This window comes from Haliotis rufescens, unplaced genomic scaffold (assembly GCF_023055435.1).
Source record: "Haliotis rufescens isolate VD_foot unplaced genomic scaffold, xgHalRufe1.0.p SCAF_2, whole genome shotgun sequence".
NCBI lineage: Eukaryota > Metazoa > Mollusca > Gastropoda > Lepetellida > Haliotidae > Haliotis > Haliotis rufescens.
Genome location: NW_025963890.1, coordinates 49,350,508 through 49,373,982, shown reverse-complemented (window position 1 = coordinate 49,373,982; position 23,475 = coordinate 49,350,508). Strand labels below are relative to the sequence as shown.

Genomic DNA, 23,475 nt, shown 5'->3' with positions numbered 1-23,475 from the left:
TCACTTTGTATGAGTTCATTGGAGTATGAACCTTTATAGAGTGAGGGCCAAACTGTCGCAAGCTCCGACGTTCATACAGTTTGGCCCTCACTCTATGAAGGTTCATATTCCAATGAACTCACACAAAGTGAAAGTCAATTCTTATAATTCTTTATATCACTAGTTTTACCTCAAATGACGTAGACCTTGATTTATACACAATTATATTTAGTACGTGTGACTTAATGTTTACATTGACATCCATACAACAACCAGCTGTATCGCGGAATAAAATAGTTCCTCAAAACGTAAGGTGACATGAGCTTATGTATGCTCAACAGGGACAACTTTTGTAGTTTCTTTAGAACAAATGTACTCAAGTAACATCCTTATTAGATGAGACAGGTCTGTTAAGAACTACCTCAGTAAGTCAGTCACAATGACAGCGTGTCGTAATACATTTACATCAAGTACAAGACGTCAAAATGGCCGACACGATAAAATTGACGGGAGAGATTTCCGAAGTTGTTGATGATCCTGAGAAGAATGACTGCACGCAGAAGCAGAAGTCACATATGACATCAATGTCATACATGATCTCAACTGACTTCGTATCAGGAACCAATTTCCACATCCAATGTAGCTATGGAGATTTAGAAGGTGATTGCAAGCTCAGTGTTTGACGGGAGCCTCTGACAGTTGCCTGTCTGTAGAGTCACGCTCGCGCATCTTGGTTCCTTCAGTCTGTAAAATAAAACATGATAACCAACTGAGAACAGGATATGGTGTTCGTGCGTACGTTCATTATTACATATTACACGCTAACACCAATTTTCCTACTTATAATATTTATTCTGGCTATGTTTAACATTCTGACTCCGCCAACCGCCACGCGCTTGTGACTCAACAAATCCTCACTTCGTCAAATCTCCTCACTTCTCACATTCTTTGGATTCTTTCGGGGGAGTGAAATAGTTTCGTATTCCATGCAGCAAGACAGCGATCGAGCTTTAAACGCTATATCTGATACTGGGCGACAAGCTGTTATTCACCCGCGGTATTCCAAGACCGATCTGTCATACATACATACATCTGTCGTCCATACTACACTCAACACTGTGTCTTGCAAATGCAACGTCTCGCTGTTTATTGGTTAGGCCTAGCAATCCTCATTCTATCAGCATTACATTCGATTCTAACATTCTTGCTTCAAAGATGTGAGTGAAAGGTTACAGATATTTAGCATTGACAGATTTGTCATTGGTGCAACTACCGACCAGGTCTCAACAATCTTCTCGAGAGCACCAACAAGCAGCACCCAGGGAGGCTTACCATACGCCTTGGCGCCAACGACTTGTGTGTCAAAGTTGGAACCTGCTGTATGACAACATTTTGAGGGACCTAGTATGAAGTCGTTTTCGCCTCCCTCACTCCACACTGGCATGGCACTGCGTGATTCAACGTAGGCTATGGTGAGGGGCCAACAACGTGTGCAAGGTCGAAACTATGATGGCCAAGAGGGAACATCGCTTTCTCGCTCTATCGCTTTCTCGCGGTATAGCAATATTCCCCCTTGGCCACTATATGGGTCGCATGTGTTATATGTTTCTTTACGATAAAAAGTATAACCGAAAAACAACATAAATGAATTGTTAAACCTGACCTCAGTGGGCGGAGGCTGATGTTGGTTTTAATCATAAAAGAGAGCTGAGATTTTTCCAGTTTGTATATGATATGTACATATCTATATGATATGTACATATGTTTATGATATGTACATATGGACGGAATGTTGAAATTTTCTCACTATCTAATTAAACATAATTTAACAGTACAGACATAGGTGTTTTTTTATAACAATCAATGTATTTCCGCGTAAAAAAAGGAATTTGATTGATTTATGGCCCTATTTAGGAGTTTTATGGGATCCCCCGCCCCAGGCCAAGTTATCAAAACAAATAGCAAATAACACCGCTCATTAGCGCTGAGAAGTGCGTACTTCCTAAAAAACAAAAGAGTTTTCCTAAAATCTTATATCAATGTTTATTCTGTTTGCGGAGTAGATGTCATCAAAGTGGAAGTCCTCACCCAAGCGATGGTAATACTACAATTCTCTATTTCCATTTAAACTGTAAGGTTAACAGTTGTGCGTTCTGATGTGAGTTATGTAGTTATCTACTACATTTTTACACAGACAATGAGTCGGACACACACACAAACACACACACACACACACACACACACACACACACACACACACACACACACACACACACAACACACAATTTTCACAAAACTATACTTAAGATATATATAAATATTACAATGATAGCTGATCAAATATATGTAGTAATGCATTTCATATTGTTATGAACTTTAACTGTGTGGCTCGTCACGATATGGCTGAAATATTGCCGATGTGACGTAAAGCATTAACTCACTCACTCACTCATTTAACTGTGTGGCCACACTAATTATTATGTCTCTCCATATGTGTAGTTTACACAAGTACACATATCAACTGTGGTAACGCCACACCGATGGGGGCAGTGGGGTAGCCTAGTGGTGAAAACGTTCGCTTGTCAAGCCGAAGACCCAGTTCGATTCCCCACATGGGTACAATGTGTGAAGCCCATTTCTGGTGTTCCCCGTGATATTACTGGATTATTGTTAAAAGCGATTTGAAACCATTCTCACTCACTCACTCACCGTGACCGCCTCCGTGGTCTAGTGGTAGAGCGTCCGCCCGGAGAGCGGAAGGTCCGGGGTTCGATCCCCGGCCGCGTCATACCAAAAGACGTTAAAAGATGGTACTTGTTGTTACCCTGTCTGGCGCTCGGCATTAAGGGGCTAAACAAGGACTGGTCGGCTCGGAGTCAGTATACTGTGTCTGAGTGGGGCATTCATGTTAAACTGCGGCATGGTATCTCAGTGAGCTAGCACTATAAAACGGCATACGTCTGTACAGTTAAATTATGTTTTAAGTAAATAGTGAGAAAAGTTCGACATCCCATACCAATTGCAGCAGATATCACATGCGGCCCCTATAGTGATGAAGAGGGGATATTGCTTAACCACGAGAAAGCGATGTCCCCCTCTGCCACCACACGAAAGAGCAAGGAAGAAGCTAAATCGTCAGATTGTCAATCGCGTGAAAGAACTCAAAACGTCCAGTGGTAAGGCACGACCACGTTGATCCGCATGCTGACAGTGTGTAACTCAGAGACAATTTATAGGTGCAAGCACGCATACCATCTTCATAAGGAATGTTATGCAAGTTGAGACACAGCAATGAAGGAAGTATATAAATAATTCCAAGGAGGGGAGACCAACATATGTTGTGGATGAGAGCAGCCTAGTAGCCCTGGTGGCGTGGTTTTGGTGCTATTCATATCATCGAGCAAAACCATCTCCAGCATAGCCTTAACTTTTGTCAAGCTTCACTATACTAACACCACGGGAGTTATCTCCCTTTATGTGTGGTGGCCGCCTCGTCCATCAACAACTTGGCCTTTCTCCCAAAAAAATTACCTTATGTTGTCATTCGCTGTCACACAGTATTTATTTCAACCGATGTTAACGTCACCCCGGTGATCATTCAACAAGAAATTTAATACATTCCCATCAAAACCACAGGTCTGTCAATAACCATCTGCGGAACGACTTTCTCTTGTATATACTCCTTTTAGTGCAACACTCACTGGTCACCTGATATACACTTAGTGAATTTCCATTGACCTATCTTAGCGTTTGACTAAAATGAACAAAAGATTGACCGACAGGTTAATTTCTGGATTTTTCCATGAATGTTTTCGCTATGAAAATATTATTTAGTTTACTGACAAAGATTGACAGAAATATCATATAATTCATTAAGAAACCTTTTTTAAAGTGGCATTTGTGCATTACTTAAGCATTCGTCAGTTTATGCATCCTCTGTATGGTCAAAGTATTACCAACATGAGGATGTCTTAGGTCGTTCAAAAGATGTTGTACAAGTTTTCCAAATTTAATACGTCAGTGTAAAAAGTGATATCCTTTTTTGACTTGTATCATATCTTTCCGTGTTGTTGTTTTTTCGGGTGAAAATTTGACATTCCTTTGCATGTGTTTGTGTCGGATGCAACCGATGGGGCAGGGTACACTCACCTTATCGAAATTACAGTTGGTATCATCATCATTTGATAGTGATTCATAAACACATACTCATATATATATATAGGCGGAATTGTACAATCGATTTTGGCAAAGATTTCTTATGACTATGGAAAGGGTCTTGTCGCTTTTATTTGCAAGTGTTCCTCGGTGAAACATCATAAAGTATCATAACTTTTTAAAATGATTGTCAATATATCAATTTTGAATTGTTAAAATATTATGTTCCATGTCAAAATTATATAACATGCTGGAATCTAATATGAAGGGTTACTTTATTTTATAATGTGTTTATGTGAAGGCATTTTATGAAGCTGTATCTACAGCAGCTGATACAGACCACAACATATTCCTCTTCCGGTTCTCTACTCCCAAGGTACTTTCTCACATAGAGAGGGTTAACACCATCCATATTTCCACCTGCAGGATTAACATAGATGTAAGTATCTTTATGAAGCAAATATCATGAGTCAACTGTGTCTACATTGTCACAACATTGTCATAAAATGCCTCTAAAGGATATATATTATGTCGTTTAATTGTCATTTACCTGTGGCCAGACTGAGAGCAACCCCCACCACGAGCACGATGAGGAATCCAAAACACTGGTACAGAGTGTAGGAGAGGCTGTAGAAGGCATCCAGGCCTGACCTACATAAAGGTAGAAATGAAAGTTTGGTTTATAATAATATAGCAATAAGTTCATTTATTATTCGCCAGATTCCATTCATATGGCACTGCATTATTACGACCCCAGTTAATGGATTACTGTGCACACGATTTTCATTCTCAGCTCACCAGGGAGTATACAACCACAGGTGCCGGTGAGGCGCTAGAAGGTCACATTACCTACTCTCAATAGTCGAGCTGTCGAAAAACCATCCAACTGCTATCAACAAGCAACGTTGCTTTACTTCATCGCTCTTGTGACATGTGCGTTGTACACATGACCAAGCGGCACCACAGAAATTGGAAGGTGGCGATTGGAACTATAAAAGAGCATATCGAAAAATGATTGAATAAAACATAAGTTTGAAAATGGTGTTTAATGGAGTAAGAAACTGAGGTCTGACATTGATCATAGAAAGATCCATACGTTACCCTGTAAATTGCTGAAGATTGTGATTTGTTGAGTTCGGGCTCATCAAGGTGATGTTAGTCATTGAATATGATGGATGACCACTTGGGCAGTGATCTATTGGAGCAGGGGGGAGAGGGGGCGTCTGCCTCACCCCCTGGGAAACACTGGCACCAACCACCAGCCACGTCAGGAAGCTGAGCCCAGTAAGCAGTGCAAGAATTGCACTCTGTGGAGAGACGATGGTATGAAACAGGCATAAATTGAAACATCTCATTATCTCATTGCAAAAATAGTTTAAGCTTATTTTGCGTGTTCCTTTATAAGGTTGATAGATTGTTAGGTTGCATAATAATTTTCTCCTAAAGTCAGTCATGAAGATCTCTGTGATGATAGGGAAGAGGGGAGATCCCATAGAGAGGCCATGGACACGGCCATGAACTGAACTACAAGATCAGAAAACTCATAGAAGCCATCAATGGTGTTAGAATCTTTATCAAAATGTCGCCTCAGTTGAAATAAAGAATAATTGAATAATCTTTTAGCCTTGTTCATCACACTGACTAAATGTCACTCAAATAAATATGGCATGGTGGGGTAGACTTAGTGGTTAAAGCGTTCGCTCATCACGCCGAAGACCAAAGTTCAATTCCCGACATTGGTACAATGTGTGAAGCCCATTTCTGGTGTCCCCCGCCGTGATATTGCTGGTATATTGCTAAAAGCGGCGTAAAACCATACTCGCTCACTCAATCAGCTAAGCTTACACAGTCCTCCACATAAAAGTTCACATCCTTCATCTTAAAACAGCCCATAATAGACCACACATTACAAAAACACACATGACAGTCTTCTTATATTGTTACATTCCTCATGTTGTAAAATGGAATCAACTGAAAATATGTAATAATAAACAACAGTGTGTATACCAATGATTACCATCGAGCAACATTTACTTTTAACTTTATCCGATTTGAGATACTTTGTAATAATTAATACCTGCGTAATAACATTTCCGAAACGTCTATAAAGAGGTTAACATCCACACTGTCAAAGATTAATTATTGACATGAATAGTGTTATCATTTGTAGGAATAATGTTATAAAAATATTAGTTAATTGTTCAGTTGAATGTTTTATTATATGAGACTATTTCCTCCATTGTACTCTACACTTATGTATGGAAAAATATATCTGCAATCTTGACATACTCTTGTATTGACAAAGGGGAAGAGAGCCCCAAGGTAGAACAGGCCGCTTACTGGTCCAGCGGTCACTGAGGAGGCACTGTACTAAATCTGAAACAAAGAGGCACTTATTAGCACTCCACGAGTCATTAATCAGTGTGGTATGCTTAACTCTGCTTACAGCAATACGTTTCTGTTACATCCTTGCTTGACGGCTGGTGAGAGGACAGTCCAGGTGATGCGAAGTGACATGTTTACTACTTTTGTGAAATTCCCGAGCACGGGCAAAATATGGAAAATCACTCGAAAAAAACACGAAATGTCAAATACGTATTAGCAGCACGAAGTTATATTTTGCTTTTGAACACAAGGAAGAAAGCACCTGAAGGATGGACGTTGATCCCAAGTGGGAGACAAGCAGGGCCAGACAACAGACCAGAACTCCCCATGTCAATACTGAAGGAGAAAGAATAATGAAGACATTGTGCAGACCATGTAAACGTTGGGAAGGGTGCGTTCTTGTTGAGTGTGTGACAACAAACCCTCATGGTCTCCCAATTCTAATAAATGGTGCAGAAATATACACGGCCTGACATTCGCTGTATATCAGCTGAACTTGCGTGTAACATCCCGCGGCAGTGAGAACGATTTCTTAAACAGTATTGGTATGTATATATTTAAGGCAATACGATATTGTCCGTATTCTCTATATCTACATATTATATAGGAAAATATATAAATGGCAAAGTGCAGTGGGGTAGCCTAGTGTTTAGTGGCTCGTTACGCCGAAGACCCGGGTTTGATTCCCGACATGGATTCAATTTGTGAAGCCCATTTCTGGTGTCCCTGCCGTGATAGTGGCGGAATAATGCCAGAAGCGGTGAAAAACCATACTCACTCAATATAAATGGCAAGTGATTCTATGGCCAATCAAACATTTCATTTTTGTTTCCATAAAACTAACAACAATTAAGCCACGTCAACTGTTGTTACCGGATTTTTGGCTGATAATAGGGTGGGACATAAAAATGATTTGCAATGGGAACGAGTTTTGTATCATTTTTTATCAACAATGATGCTTTAAAACGAATTATTAACAAACTTACGCCATTTTCACCTTATAATGAGATCAAAATGTGTATGAATACAAAGTATGCAAAAGGAAAACATTCGGTTTGAGCCAGGAAGGGATGTTGGAGTTGTAAGGATCAATTGCTGGTTCAAAACATTATCCTTGAAGAGGATAAGACCTCCCACCATAACCTCCCTATGTGTTGGATAGAATGCAGAGAAGCTCATGATTCTGTACCTCACGAACGGATTTTGAAGTCAATGGAATGTATTGACATCCCTGAGCGGCTGCTTGTTTTACTCAAGTCTTTAATGAAAAGCTGGTCATCTCAATATGAGATTATTCACAGGGGCAGGTGGTGACTTAAGAACCCATTTCTATCGGAAGAGACTTAGCAAAGAGGAAGGTTATTATCCTGAACCGCCTCAGCACAGATTCCCGAAATTCACGGTATTGACACCTTCAGGCGAAGAATCATGTCAGACAATAGATACCACAACCCTCGCTCTTCCCTCAAACGCTTATATTTACCAATTATGATGGGATGGCGTGGTTAGATTAACGTGAAGGCTCTTAGAATTATATAGAATTGCATTGTGCACTTTTGCACACATTTATTTGTCTGATGATCCTTTTGTGAAGCATACCAAGACTCAAATGACTGTCAACCATGCGAAGCGCCATAATACATCAGCCCCGACTCAAAGAGAGGTAATTTGAACGACCACTGCATCGAGTTTCTGTGCAGGGTGCTAAGAAATGAAGAATCCTTCATTTGGATGAATCGGCTGGCCTGAAAAGTGAAACAGAAGGCTTTCTGTTTGCTGCTCAGGACCAGTCACTTCCCTCTCGAAACCACGCATCAATGCGTGACTTAGCATCAAATGTCAATATGAAATGAAGATATAAAATGCATTGAATTTAATGAGACTGTTCAACACATGCCCAGCTTTTAGACGAACACAGTATCTTAAGTGACCCTATGGAGTGGCTTTTATTACCGTCTTCGCCATACTTGTGGTTTTGACACAGAAATCAATCAATCCATATATATATATATATACTGAACAACAAAAGTTCCTGTGACATTATATAAGATTTAATGCAAAGTTATGTTTTTTACCAAATCTGAAACAATTTCGGTTTGCAACAGATAAAAGTAAGTGTTCAAATGGTTTAATTTTCCATACTGACATCAGAAAATGCGTGATTTCATAAAAAAATCATGAACATGCCAAAATGTCAATTTACAAATCAATAGCGTGTGTGTCCACCTCTGGTTGCGATGCAAGATACACATCTTTGTCTCATGGAATGGACCAGGTGTCGCACAAAGTCCTGTGGGATATCTGTCCATATCTGCTGGAGCATATTTCGAAGTTCCTGGAGTGTCTGCGGAACACGTGGTTGACGTCGAAGGCGCCGATCCATCTCATTCCACATGTGCTCAATTGGTGAAAGATCAGGGAAGCGAACCGGCCTTGACGACGCAAAAACGTTAGAACAACAGGGCCGATGATCTCGTCGCGGTAGCGCTGTCCATTGATATTTCTTGCTGTAATCCCACCCAATACCATAACGCTGCCGCCCCCGAACCGATCTTCTTCCATGACACAATGATTGACGTAACGTTCACCTCGACGTCGGTACACTCGAATCCGTCCATCCCTGTGGCTGAGGTGAAAACGAGACTCGTCAGTGAACAGAACTTGTCCCCACAGCATGGCCGTCCAGCGTAGACGCTGTCTGCACCACTGTAGACGTGCTTGACGGTGGTTTCCTGTCAAAATGGGACGTCTGGTGGGTCCTCTAGCGACAATCCCTGCACATCTGAGGCGACGACGTACGGTTTGTGAAGATATTCGTCGAAGGCCAGGGTTGCTCCTTGCAGTCACTGTTGCTGGCTGGAATCGATTTTGCAGGTGTGTTGTTCGAATCCAGTTGTTATGTCAATTATTGGTTACGCTTCAAGCATACCAATGGCTCGCAGACGCTCATTTTCGGACAGGCGTGGCATTTCGTATTGTTGAATAATTGCGTATTTTTGTTGTTTTTCTGAGTGGTTGTTGTCAGCACGATGCTAAACAATGCATATGGAATCCCGTTAACGCACATGTTTTTTATACCCATTCTTGGGTAGTGAAATGCATGGGGCTTGCATAAAAGTCAACTTTTGCATGGAATGGATGCTTTTCTGTAGCAGTTTCGTTTTTGTGACTTGATTCCATACATGTATTACAATATTGAAAACCAAACTTTACTTGTTTGAAAAAAACACTAAAATATTGGTGTCAAAGTAAGTTTTGTTGTTGAGTATATGTCATTGAGTTCTCTGTCCCTTTTGATACTAATGTGATTGACAAGATTGAGGAAAAACATGGCAAATGTACCTCGCCTACGAAATGTCACGCTTGCATCCCAAGTACTAAGTACTCGCCATTGTTCTCGGTGCCTTAGGTTTGGTACCTCCCAATCTGTTGACTGACATTGAGAGAGTAACCGGGTTTGCTGCCATGAAGACAGCCCTTCTGACAATCTGGGTAATGCAGAATCCTGCTTTTTGGGGTAGTCATCATTCTCCGAAAAGGTCTTGGTGGGTTCGACTAGGCAGCGCTTTCTGGGCTGCGTGTAGAGGGGACAAGGGGCCCTGAGCTGATGACGAGCCTTACCAGCTTGACGGTGCCAGGATCAAACGAACCCTGTATCCTGCTATTGTTTATTTCAGTCGGCATAATAGTCCATTTGTATGGTGCTTTTTCTATGCTTGATGTCATGCTCAAAGCTCATAATTACCCCGGAAAATGGATCAGGGTGCACTCGGCATTTTATGTTCTGTGTGTCAGGCACTGGGAGGGAAACAGCCACGTTGTCAGCTCATCATGTCTGACTAGATTTCATACTTTAAATGTTCATAACCTCATCAGTATTGGTGAGTTACCTTTAACGTTTACGTTACTACACAATATTTTAGATTTTGAAGGCGAAAGGAACTAGCTAGTCTGTCTTACAGACCCTGATACAAATATATATCAAATACAGCCCATTCAAGTCTATAATGTTTGGCAAGTCTAGATCACTGCAGTATCAGTATCTGAAAATGAAGAGAGTCCCTGGGCTCCTTTTTATTATATTTTTATTAAGATAACTGAACAACTGTTTTTTATGTAAGATGTGTTCATTTCAGAGACTAGATGTTAGTATAGGAACTAGCGACAAATAGAATTAATTTATTTTGTCATTCAAGACTGTTCATAATTTAATCTCCCCACACGTGCTTATCTCATCAAGCAAACATTATTCCAGTCGGGACATAAACTTGATATGAAACGTCACGGTAATGCACAATTATGTACACAGTATGGTTTAAATGAATAGACCTACATTAGATTGCATCTGGTTTTGTTTACATTTGTGATCAATAAAAGGTAGAACCAAAAAAGTCAAAATTGGCGTATTAACCAATCACATTCCATGCAAGTGTTATGACACACGTGTTTCTATTATTATGCCTATTAAGCTGTAACACGATGGTAATATTAAATATTATAACACGTGAGCAGATACAATATACCAGTACCATTTACTGCTGATATACCTTGGCAATATCTAGCAAAATAGGTAGGCAATGCAAGTCAAATAACACAAGCCACGTTATCTTGTTTTACCTGCTATCTTTGCGATAAACAATTGCCGAACGTCTGACATTTGAGGAGCACGGGGCTTGATAAAGTCCTCCCATGTTATGTTCGCGAGAGCAGATACACCTGATGATAATGAGCTGTAATCAAATCAGTATGGAATCATTTAATTACAGTCCAAATATCCAGTTGACGTATTTCATATACATGTATACTTCAACATTATCAATAGATTTACTTTACGGGTAGGCATAAGTTGAGGCCGAACTCACCTGAGAGATGCACTGAAGAGTGCTGAGAGAAACAGTCCTGGCATTCCTGGCAAGTTCCGGAAAATGTCGAGCATCATGAAGGGTAATACCTTGAGAGTGAATAGAAGTGAAATGGGATCCAATAAAATTCTTATGTCACATTAATACCGTCACAACGTACAAGAATTGACTCGTCACACTACAAGTTGGTCATTAATTTATGTTTGCTTTAACTGTCAGGGAATACAAAACAATGCACAAAAAGACGTACGAGTATATATCACTAATGTGTTATTGTACCTGATCAAGATTGCTGATCTGATTGGATGCCATAGGATCACATCTCTTGTTGTCATAGTAACCATATGCCAGAAGACCGCTGATGACTGAAATGACTCCAAACGCAGGTGAGCAGAACAGTCCAAGTAACATCGCCCTGAAAAACATTCCTTCTTTATTCTGCTTCACACACACATTAGCACTATTGCAAAGTTTTGTAATGGCCAGTAAAGGATTGAAGGTAACTGTTCTAAAGAATAAGCAAAACACAACCTGTAGTAAAATAAGGATTCGATTATTTCTTCCCCTGATGACTCTCAAATAGTAATTTCAACAGGATGTTTCATATCAGCCATATATTACCTTTAAAATAACATCTATATTGTACTGTTTGAAGATGTGAATAAACTTTCAATCTTGCCTTCTAGCCTGAGTGAGTGACTTTGTCGATGTTATGCGCTGAAGATATGCAGGTTTAAAGAGCCAACCAAATCCACAGAACACCCTGGCAACGCCCACGTTCCATACAGTATGGCGGATAGTCGGGTCAAGGTCAAATCTAAAGACAAGTGAGATATCTCGAGATGAAAAAAGAATGTACCATCTAATATATCTATATAACCCCAAGCTGCTGTAAAACAAACGAAGTTATACAACTGACTAGCTCTCTCCTGAACAACTCTCTCAAGTAATGTGTACTCACATGAATGTCAGTCTCCCTCCATCCATTACCCTGGTCCAGATTTCCTGGATTCCTCCACTGTCAATTGTCCCCTGTCATCATGTTACAGATCAGTGATTAATTGCAAATCCTATCTTATTTGAAATACTAAGAATAATTTCTCTAGATTACAGCATCTTGTATGCAACTTCCTTAGACACTTTTACCTACATTTACTTCAAAGAATTACCTCCTTTTCTATTTTTTGTGAGATATTGAGTGTATTCAATATAATGAATACCCATGACATGACACAGCAAGTTTATTGTCTTTAATTATATTGTTTATCATTTATTGTCTGCCATCACATGCCATCAGAAAAATACCTTTCAGAAAAACGACTCGGTTTATTGTGTTTGTTTGTTGTTTGACGCCCCACTCAGCAATATTCCAGCAATACGACGGCGGTCTGTAAATAATCGAGTCTGGACCAGACAATCCAGACAATCATATATCAACAGAGTCAGCGGGCCTGACCACCCGATCCCGTTAGTCGCATCTCTCGACAACTATGGAATGCTTAAGACCAACTCTAATCCAGATCTTCACACGTAAATGGACTGTGTAAATATTTGTTGGAAGACCCGTGAAGATCCGGGGTAGAATAGGTCTTCAGCAACCTATGCATGTTGTAAAAGGCGACTATGCTTGTCGTAAGAGGTGAATAACGGGATCGGCTGGTCAGGTTCGCTGACTTGGTTGATGCATGTCATCGTATTCGAATTGCGTGGATCGATGTCCATGATGTCAAGCACTGGATTGTCTGATCCAGACTTGATTATTTACAGATCATATAGCTAGAATGTTGCTGTTAAACAACAAACAAACAAACAAAATCGGAAGAGGCTTCATAGCACAAAACATGGAAATCAGCAACTGGACATTTAGACTTACAATTGATGAAAGAAAATTATAAATCGAAACAACCGAACTTAAAACTGTAAAAGCAAACGGTATTGACATTTTCGCCAAATTTTCACTTACTCTTCTGAAAGAAAATATTGTCAGAAACTACATTTCAATCCAACTGAATCCAACCAAAAAAATCTAAATCAATGGGGTCGGATCGGTAACAACACTATCGACTGTCAAACACCAATGGATGTAGGTCTTAGAAATAGATCAGTACTGTGCAATATTCCTCACCTTGATAATCATGGCTAGCATTCCGATATACATTAGTATATACTGGAGGACATCCGTCCAAATCACAGCTTTGAGACCACCCTGTGCAGCAATCGTTCGGATAACTTAACAAGGCATGTCTTTGTGACATAATCAGGAGGTATGCATGTTTAACATCTTATTGATATTCAATTAATTGTACACGAGGTGCCTGTGACCTCTAAGTATTGTGAATAACACGCTCTCGAATTAGAATGACACATTTGGTCAAGCTTTGCAAAAAATATCTCTAATCGGCAAAATCAATCAAGCCAATGACATTCCATCGGATATATCAAATGTTGGTAAAGCATTTGGTATTCACAACATGAAGTATTGTTATTTTTATTAACTATATCCGGTTTCAAAGAAAGTGTGATCACTCACAATCGTAGTATAGAGAACAGCTGCTGATGATGTGACTACGATCGACCAGGTCATAGAGAAGCCGGTCACTGGAAAAACACAACAAATATATTGTAACATAAAATGTGCTGGTAATTCGAAAAGATAACGTAAACGTTTGATGATTTAGTGTGTTTTTCAATCAAGGTTTTAACATTAAAGGTCTGGTGAAGTTCTCCAAGAAACTTCAGGGTAGACCCTCATCTCATCTCACCACAACTCATCTCACCTCACCTCACCTCACCTCACCTCACCTCACCTCATCTCATCTCATCTCATCTCATCATTTCACCTCACCTCACATCAATTCATCTCATCATCTCATCTCATCTATCTTATCTCATCTCATCTAATCTCATCTCATCTATCTCATCTCATCATCTCAACTCATCTCATTTCATCTATCTCATCTCATCATCTCAACTAATCTCATCTCATCTATCTCAACTCATCTCATGTCATCATCTCATCTCATCTATCTCAACTCATCTCATCTCATCTCATCTATCTCAACTCATCTCATCTCATCATCTCAACTCATCTTATCATCTCAACTCATCGCGTCTCATCTATCTCGTCTCATCATCTCAACTCATCATCTCAACTCATCATCTCAACTCATCATCTCAACTCATCTCATCTCATCTATCTTATCTCATCATCTCAACTCATCTCATCTCATCTATCCCAACTCGTCTCATTTTATCTCATTTATCTCATCTCAACCCTTCTCATCTCAACTCATCTCCTCTATCTCAACTCTACTCATCTCATCATCTCAACTCATCACCTCATCTCATCTAATCTCATCTCATCTCATCTATCTCATCTCATCATCTCAACTCATTTCATCTCATCTATGTCATCTCATCATCTCAACTAATCTCATCTCATCTATCTCAACTCATCTCATCTATCTCATCTCATCATCTCAACTCATCACCTCATCTCATCTAATCTCATCTCATCATCTCAACAAATCTCATCTCATCTATCTCAACTCATCTCACTTATCTCATCTCATCATCTCATCATCTCAACATCTCAACTCATCTCATCTCATCTACCTCAACTCATCTCATCTATCTCATCTCATCTCATCTCATCTATCTCAACTCGTCTCTTCTCATCTTATCTATCTCATCTCATCTCATCTATCTCAACTCATCTATCTCAACTCATCATCTCAACTCATCTCATCTATCTCATCTCATCTCATCTATCTCATCTCATCTATCTCATCTCATCTCATCTCATCTATCTCATCTCATTTATCTCATCTCATCTCATCTCATCTATCATAACTCGTCTCTTCTCATCTTATCTATCTCATCTCATCTATCTCAACTCATCATCTCAACTCATCTAATCTCATCTCATCTCATCTATCTCATCTCATCTCATCTATCTCATCTCATCTCATCTATCTCATCTCATCTCATCTATCTCAACTCATCTCATCCATCTCATCTCATTTCATCTCATCTATCTCAACTCGTCTCTTCTCATCTTATCTATCTCATCTCATCTATCTCAACTCATCATCTCAACTCATCTAATCTATCTCAACTCATCATCTCAACTCATCTCATCTCATCTCATCTCATCTCATCTCATCTATCTCAACTCCTCGCCTCGCCTCGCCTCGCCTCGCCTCGCCTCGCCTCACCTCACCTCACCTCACGATGTGACTAAGAACGACCAGGTCATAGAGAAGCCTGTCACTGGAGGAACACTAAAACTATATTGTAACATAAAATGTGTTACATTTGTGCTTGTTATTCCAAACGATAACGTTAACTTTTTGATGTTGATTAAGTGTGTTTTTATAAAGTTTTCAATAAAGGTTTTAACATAAAAAGGCCTGGTAAAGTTCTCCAAGAAACTTCATGGTAGACTGATTATTCTCTGGAGTTTGGAGTAGGTGTGTCAGTGGTGTTACACGCGTCATCCAGGGTGGATTCAGGTGAAGTGCACATAGATAATATATGTGGTATGGTTAAGTTTATAGGTCTGTGGTTTAACACAGCAGCAATGAAATGGTGGCCTATATCAATCACATCGTCGAGATTGATGACACAACATCACCTTCAGTTATGACCTGTATCTATGACACGCAGTTACTGAGGTACAACTTTGAATCCGCATGGAAAAGGTGTTAGGAGCAGTACGTGTGGTACATGTGCTGTACGGTTTTGACGCAAGGATCTTACAGATGTGGTACACTTCAAGATGGTACACGTGTGGTGCAACTGTCAATCAGGGACGGTACAGGTGTAGCAAAATATACAGGTTTGCTCAACATTGTTGCGGTTGAGGTGAGGTTCATGCATGACACAGATGAGGTCATTACCAGCCTGCAATGCGATGCCTTGTCCAAACAGGATGATGCTCAAATAGAAAAGCTGAAAATGTAAAAACGGCAATGAGGGACTAAATATATTCTAACGGGAAAGAATATCCATGTTGTATATAGAATTCAATAAAATATATCAAATTCTGAAATGAATGAATACAACTTTGAATACATACTCATGAAAACATCTCCTTGATTCACAATTTGCACAGACAGAAATGAGAGGGAAAGGGATGTCGATCAATTGCTGGTTCAGTAAATGATCCTTAAATAGGCTTAACCTCACCACCGTAATGTGTATGATAGACTACAGCAAAAGTATATGTACCCCACGAATCTGTACCTCACGAATACAGACCTCCCCAAGCAGCTGCTTCTTTTACTCAAGCCGTTAATGAATTGCTGGTCAACTCAAATTGAGATGCATCCGCACGGGCCAATGGTCACTTCAGAACCCAATATCTATTAGAAGTGGAATATTTAGGGTGATTCTTTAACTCCTTTGCTTTTCTGTTTGTCACTAAATCTGTTATGCTTTTTGCTTTGAAAAGAGGAAGGTAATCATCCTGGACCGCCTCAGCACAGATCTCCAACACCCCTTAATCACCTACTTTACATGGATGACCTTGAACTTCATTCCAAAGGAGAATCCACTCTAAACAGCAGATTCACCTTGTCCTTTTCTAATGATATTGGCATGGCCATTGAACTCAACAAATGCAACATTGTTCATCTGACACATGGCAAGGTAGAAGAGGGATGATCAGTCAGTTTACTTGGGGGGGGGGAGTTATAGTCTCTCATTGAAAGTCAAGCCTATATGTACTTCGGGATGCAGGTTAGGGACAAACTCTAGATTGCCCATATCAAGCAAAATATTCGGGGAGAGTACAAATGGAGACTTAAGATCATCTGAACGCTCTCAACACGGTCAAAACCACAAACACTTAAGCTGTACCCGTCCGTTTTGTATGCTTTGGGTGTTGATCGGACAAAAGAAGAAATCAGACAATAGATCCAAGAAGCCTCGCTCTTCCCTCAATCGCTTATAAACTAGTGTCCAAAAGAAAAGATACCAACTTATTTTCAAAATTGTTTTTTACTAAGTGAATTGTCAAGTATGAAAACATGCCAATTCGTATTGCACATCCCAAACACAGCATAGTCGATAAAAAATACCGGGAACACGTGATCACTTCCGGGAAAAAACGTAAATTTTGTGAAAGTGACATTTCCCTCTCTAGCATGTTCTGCACGTGCAGAAAAACTGTATAAAGATCAGACACGTTGATATCACAGCAACAAAAAGAACACAAGATATGCCACGTTTGACAGCCATCGAGAGAGAGAGAGCCGTTGAAATGGTCCAACAAGGAGCGTCACACGTCGACGTCGCCAGAAGGTTGGGCTGCGCACGCATCACTATCACCAGGTTGATGCAGCGGTTACGTCAGACAGGTCAGACGTCAGACAGGCCCAGGAATGGAAGACCACGAGTAACCACGCCCCGTGAAGATCGTTACATCCGGGTATTACACTTGAGGAACCGCACCATAACAGCGACGTCCACGGCGGCTACAGCACTGGGACACAGGATCAGTCGAGAGACCGTCTACAGGAGACTACGACAGTATGGTATCCGGCCACGTCATCCCTAACGCGGACCGCTCCTGACGCCTCGACACCGGAACAACAGACTGATCTGGGCCAGGCGAGTTCGACGTTGGCAACGGCGGGACTGGGCACGTGTTATGTTCTCTGATGAGAGCAGATTCCTCATCTTCAGAAACGATGGACGGCAGCTTGTATACCGATGATTTGGTGAACGTTTGGCGCCTAACTGTATCCAACAGGTCCGGCCGTTTGGAGGTGGAGGGTTAATGGTTTGGGGTGGCATATGGGGTGACGTCAAAACGATGCTTGTCGTAATTCGTGGAAACCTGAATGCACAGCGTTATCTTGATGACATCCTACGGCCTGTTGTGGTGCCCTTTATTCAGCAACAGCCTCGTGGACTCCTTTTCCAACATGACAATGCAAGGCCACACACAGCAAGATTGACACAGAACTTCCTTGCCAACGCCAACGTACAGGTTTTGCCATGGCCCGCATGTTCACCGGACATGAATCCCATCGAGCACTTATGGGACCACCTCGATCGGCAAATCCGACGTCGCCGTGTGCCTCCAGTCAACGTCCAGGACTTGGAACGATGTCTCCTCGGGGAATGGCAACGCATCACTCCCAACGTCATCAGACGTTTGACGTCATCAGTCCGTAGGCGTGTTCTGGCATGTATTGATGCTCACGGTGGACGTACCCGCTACTGACTTGACTTTGAGACGTGTGGTGTGACATTTCCCGTTGTTTCTGTGATCAGTGCTCTAACAAAATGTTCATTTTTCGACCCCACCCATTTTTAAAGGCTTGTCATATTGGTTGTACAGATTTTATTGAAATGATTTTTTTGTACAGATGTTGTGAAAGGATTTCTCAAAAGCAAAACACCAATCCTAAACTTCTGCATTGTTTAGTTTTTCTTTTATGTCGATGCAAACAGGTGGTATCGTTTCTTTTGGACACTAGTTTATTTACCAACTGTAATGGAAGGACATTTTTTATTTTAATCTGTAAATAATAATAACAATTATTATTATTATTATTATTAAATCACCGAAACAATAACTATATGTCAGTTACTATTATCATCATGCCCATAACTTTGCCCCAGTCCTGAGTGATATGATCATTTTTTTCGTGTGGTAGGCATCGACTATTTCACTGTCTGTATAATGGAGTCTTACGTTCTCAACACACGCCAGCAAAGTCACTGTGATGCGCAGAGCTCGGGATTTGAAGCGGCCTTCAAGGAACTGAAAAACAATTTATAAAACAAAAATCGTTTTATATGAATGACAATAAACTCTGATCATTAAAGGCTTCTTACAATTTATGCATACTTAGTCAGCGAAATATCAATGAACATGATGAAAGAGCGATAGCAATCATTTCTACAACAATGATCTATTTTAGTTATCTTGAATATCGATAATTTAAGCTCATAAGTACTTATGATTAGGAATGTGGATTTTAGTTTGTAATATCACAACTGCACCACAAGGAGACCATAGGTGCGTGTCATAATCGTATGTAACGGCCACTAATGGCCAAAGAAGACAGATCAATGAAACTACGACGAACGGAGTAACATTGGTCATGTTGGATATGTCAAATGTACATAAGTGTACTTCCCACGAAAAGGTAACGGTATAAAACAGAACATTAATCAAGAGAATCTGTTGATTGTTATTCCCGAATCCACAGATTCTAGTGATTTCTCTGACTTCTATTTCTCTATACTTTTATTTCTCTATACTTTTTGCATTATGATCTACAGTTGCTTCGGATTTACTTCTTTTAAATGCTCATTCAGAAGGGACAGCGAAATAATGGCTCACATCAACTACAAGAACGTAACGTCTTCATATTTTTTTAGCGACAAAAAAATGTTTCAAGTGTTACCTGGAACGGGCTAGAGATATTGAGTCTCTTCAGAAGGGGCAACAACAGGTATAATTCCAGAAGGTTTCCCACGGAGAAGGCTATCTCACTGAGACTCCACATGATGCCGTGGCTGTACGCCTCTGCTGACGCTCCAAGCATGGTAATCGACGACGTGAACGTCGCCATCAACGACAACGCTACGGGGAAGAAGGTCATTGAGCGTCCAGCCAGAAGGTATTCCTCCAGTTTACCATGTCTGCCGACTATGGCTTGATATATGCCAATACTCACCGAGACGGCCACCATGACACCAAACACTGTGTAGTCCCACTTTCCAAATGTATGAGACTCCATTGAGGCGGGGAGCAAATGTTTCTAACCTAAATGTATATTGAGATAAAGTAGAGGCTCTAATGATAATTCTTTAATATGAATGACTTATATCAGTGACTGGATTGTCAGTGGCCTGAAAAATTAGCTATGTTTAATACCAACAGAAACAGATACTTTCGATGCTTCAGTTCATATCAGTGGCAAATTGGGAAAAAAATGATTCAGCCATGATCAGAGATATCTCCCGCTTCGTAAGTTGACAGTGAACCCAATCATAAGACTCAACTGCGTAAGGAATAACAGAGTGACTGAGTATTCCAATGGACAAAAATGTCTTGCAGACGAAAAAGGAGAAATTGGTCCTACAGAGTTAGAGACAAATTAGCATTCTAGATAAAGTGCAATAATGTTTCTCTACCAGGTGTGTGTTCTTAGATCTTGCGAGGTGAGCTAAAATGTAGCAATGACCTGTCCAGAGGAAATTGTTTTGATTCTTCTCTGCTGTGAATGTGTAATGATTTATAACGAGAGAAAATGTTTGTAGATAACAGACAATAATCTGTCAAGCTTTATTTCAACAGCAATATTTTTACTCCAGTAATCAGACAAATTACCAGTTCGAGCTTTTAAGTCAACTCCTCAAATGCAAGGGTCGTTCCTACAGTTTTGCAATGGATCTTAGATTTTATTTCCTGAAAGGTTTAAACCATTCTATCTGATTGTTTGTCATAAAATTTGGACGGGTATAATATATCTGCATTCATATCAGATAATGACTTATCAAGCACTACAAATATACCTAAAGTGCATTGGGGCCTGCTAAAGGAAAGACAGGCTGTGTCAACTGTGAAACGAGGATGTATCAAATGTCTCGGCAAGCTGATCGGAGTATGTTGGGCATGTGTACGTCAACCCTCCACTGGTTAGACACACGAAGGAGATTGATTGAACAGAATCAAATTACTAATTATTTTATATGTATGAAATTCTCCGTTTAAACTGCAATCTCATTTAAAATTAGAACGTGGTGCATCTTAAACATGCATGTTTTCGTCAGTCTCTTGTCATTTGTTTTTGTGCAAGGAAAACTATCGTCTTGAGTTCAATTCTTAAAATAAGCAATTAACGAGCCATACTTGGTTCTTCGATTATTTTATAGGCTAGTATTACATGCTAGTGGGTACATCACGGGTAAATATTCCTCTTTGGGGACATGTATACGATAAATGCAATAATGTTGCGAGGAGAGCTCAAATTTAGACCCTAATCAAATTATATATAAAAACCTTTTGAACATATATAGGTGCACAGTGTGTACTCATTGGTATGTCATTTTTTTGTTTGAAGATTTGGGAAATATGTGGCCCATCTGTGTATTAATCATTTCAAATACAAACACCTGTTGTCAGTACAGAAATCCTTTTATGATTTTCATGTTCCAGTAGCCACGATTGATAGAATGTTAATATTGTCGGACGCAAAAGCATTTTTTATTTTTACACGTATTAGCTGGGGAATCGCTGTGTTCAAAAGGATTAATGGCCTTATCATGGTAGCATGATACTCGTGTCATCATATCACATTTCGATTTTTTAAGATGAGGAATTCAGAGAAAGCAGGAAAAACAGTCGTATGGAAAATGACGTATGGTCATTTGAAATGCAAGGACCTCTCACGTGATAGATTTACTTTTATATTGAACTGTAATGCAAATGTTTAATCACTGAAGGCATTTAAATGATGTTGCATCGGAAAGATGAGTGAATTTAGTGTTATGCATATACATGTTTTCCATACAAATGCAGACAGGTTACGTCACGTTTGTCTGCATGATATCATTTGAACAAAAGAGGATTCAAAGCGGTGCTACTGCTAATAATAATGTGACATTGACAATGATATCTTCAGTGATTACATTACATATTGTGTTAATTCAGTTAGAACAGCCAACCATGGGCGAATCTTTCGTTGTGTCGTTCTCTGTGTGAAATAAAAAAAGACTTGCTTTGGGGAAAATGCAGCTTTCTTGGTGCTACATAAAGTCAGTTTTTAATCTCCGAAAAGATGTATTATTGAAATGTACGTCGTGAATCAAGAAGGATACACGTGGTAGAAAAATAAGCTGGTAAAAAGTGGCATTCACATACTCCAAGACACATTGCAAGATGTCCTGCACTTTACTGGAGATGTTATTGTTATGATGGGTGGTGATTTCAACGCACGGACTAGGACTTATATATATAGCATCACTTTTAGGTTTTTATGACTTTCTATCTGACAGACTGAACCTACGTCGCTTTTGACAAATCAACTAATACATATGGACATCATCTTCTATATATATGTATATCTTTTAGATCGATGTACATCTTTTAATGTGAATACATTGAATGACAGACGGAAAGATGCCGATATCATTGACTCCACATTTATAGGCTTTCGGGAGCAAGCGTGGTGGTCTATGTCATTGCTTCATCTTCTTTGTTTGTATCTTGTTGTGCATTCAATATCGAATCGAGGTGAGACTGATCACATCTGCCTGTAACATGCTCATTTCAGTCAAACGCCACCGGCCACGCCGAGATAACTGCATGCGCGTCTCTCGCGATGTACAAGTACAGGTGTCTATCAACCCGACATTTTAGATGTACCAACTACACAAGCTGAAATATATCAATGTATTATGAAATTAAAATCATCAAAATCTGCTGGATCGGATGATGGTATTGCTGATACTAATTGCCTTATAACTATAGAGGATTTAAGCTGTTGAGTGTTTTTAGCGATTTTGATAATATTATAGCTATATTAAACAAACGATTAACATTTGGCATATGATAGAATATCTGAATCGCAAGCAGGATTCCGAACACCACAGACTATAATTTTATTTTGCACGCTATTATACAGAGATTCTTGTCAAAGAGACGCGGCAAGCTTTATGTGACCTTTGTTGATTTTAATAAGGCGTTTGATTTATTGTTCTACAATGTAGAGGCGTTCCTTTCAAAATGTTAATTGCCTTAAATTCATTAACAATTGTGTCAAAGAATGTGTCAGAGCTAACAACATTTTGCCAGACCCTTTACAATGCCTGCTGGGCCTAAGACAAGGATGCGTGTTGGGCCCACTATTGTTCTGAATCTTTATTAAGGAACTTGCTGATGAAATAGAATCTACATGTGGATATGGTGTTCGGCTTCATCCAGATATCATTCATTTTTTCTGCTTTTGTTTGATGACGATGTGGCACTTACTCATCTACAATTATTGGTCTTCAGAAACAGATTGACACTTTAGATAGCCTTTGTCCTAATTTCCTAATTGCAATGTGTCGGTTAATTTAGAAAAAA

At 39.9% G+C, this 23,475-nt stretch overlaps 1 protein-coding gene across 1 annotated transcript; it reads right to left on the bottom strand.

Moving 5' to 3' along the window:
* Positions 1-49: 49 nt before the first annotated feature.
* On the bottom strand, positions 50-23,475 carry LOC124146293 (sodium-coupled monocarboxylate transporter 1-like). The gene is made up of 16 exons (XM_046516529.2): positions 19,808-23,475; positions 19,090-19,158; positions 16,283-16,334; positions 13,912-13,979; positions 13,507-13,587; positions 12,343-12,413; positions 12,061-12,198; positions 11,661-11,796; positions 11,382-11,470; positions 11,137-11,249; positions 6,782-6,855; positions 6,424-6,510; positions 5,236-5,441; positions 4,685-4,785; positions 4,475-4,554; positions 50-723 (listed from the first exon to the last, which is right to left on the bottom strand). Exons 1-12 carry the CDS (start codon positions 20,141-20,143, stop codon positions 6,505-6,507), a joined length of 1,233 nt encoding a protein of 410 aa, XP_046372485.2. The 5' UTR covers positions 20,144-23,475; the 3' UTR covers positions 50-723; positions 4,475-4,554; positions 4,685-4,785; positions 5,236-5,441; positions 6,424-6,504.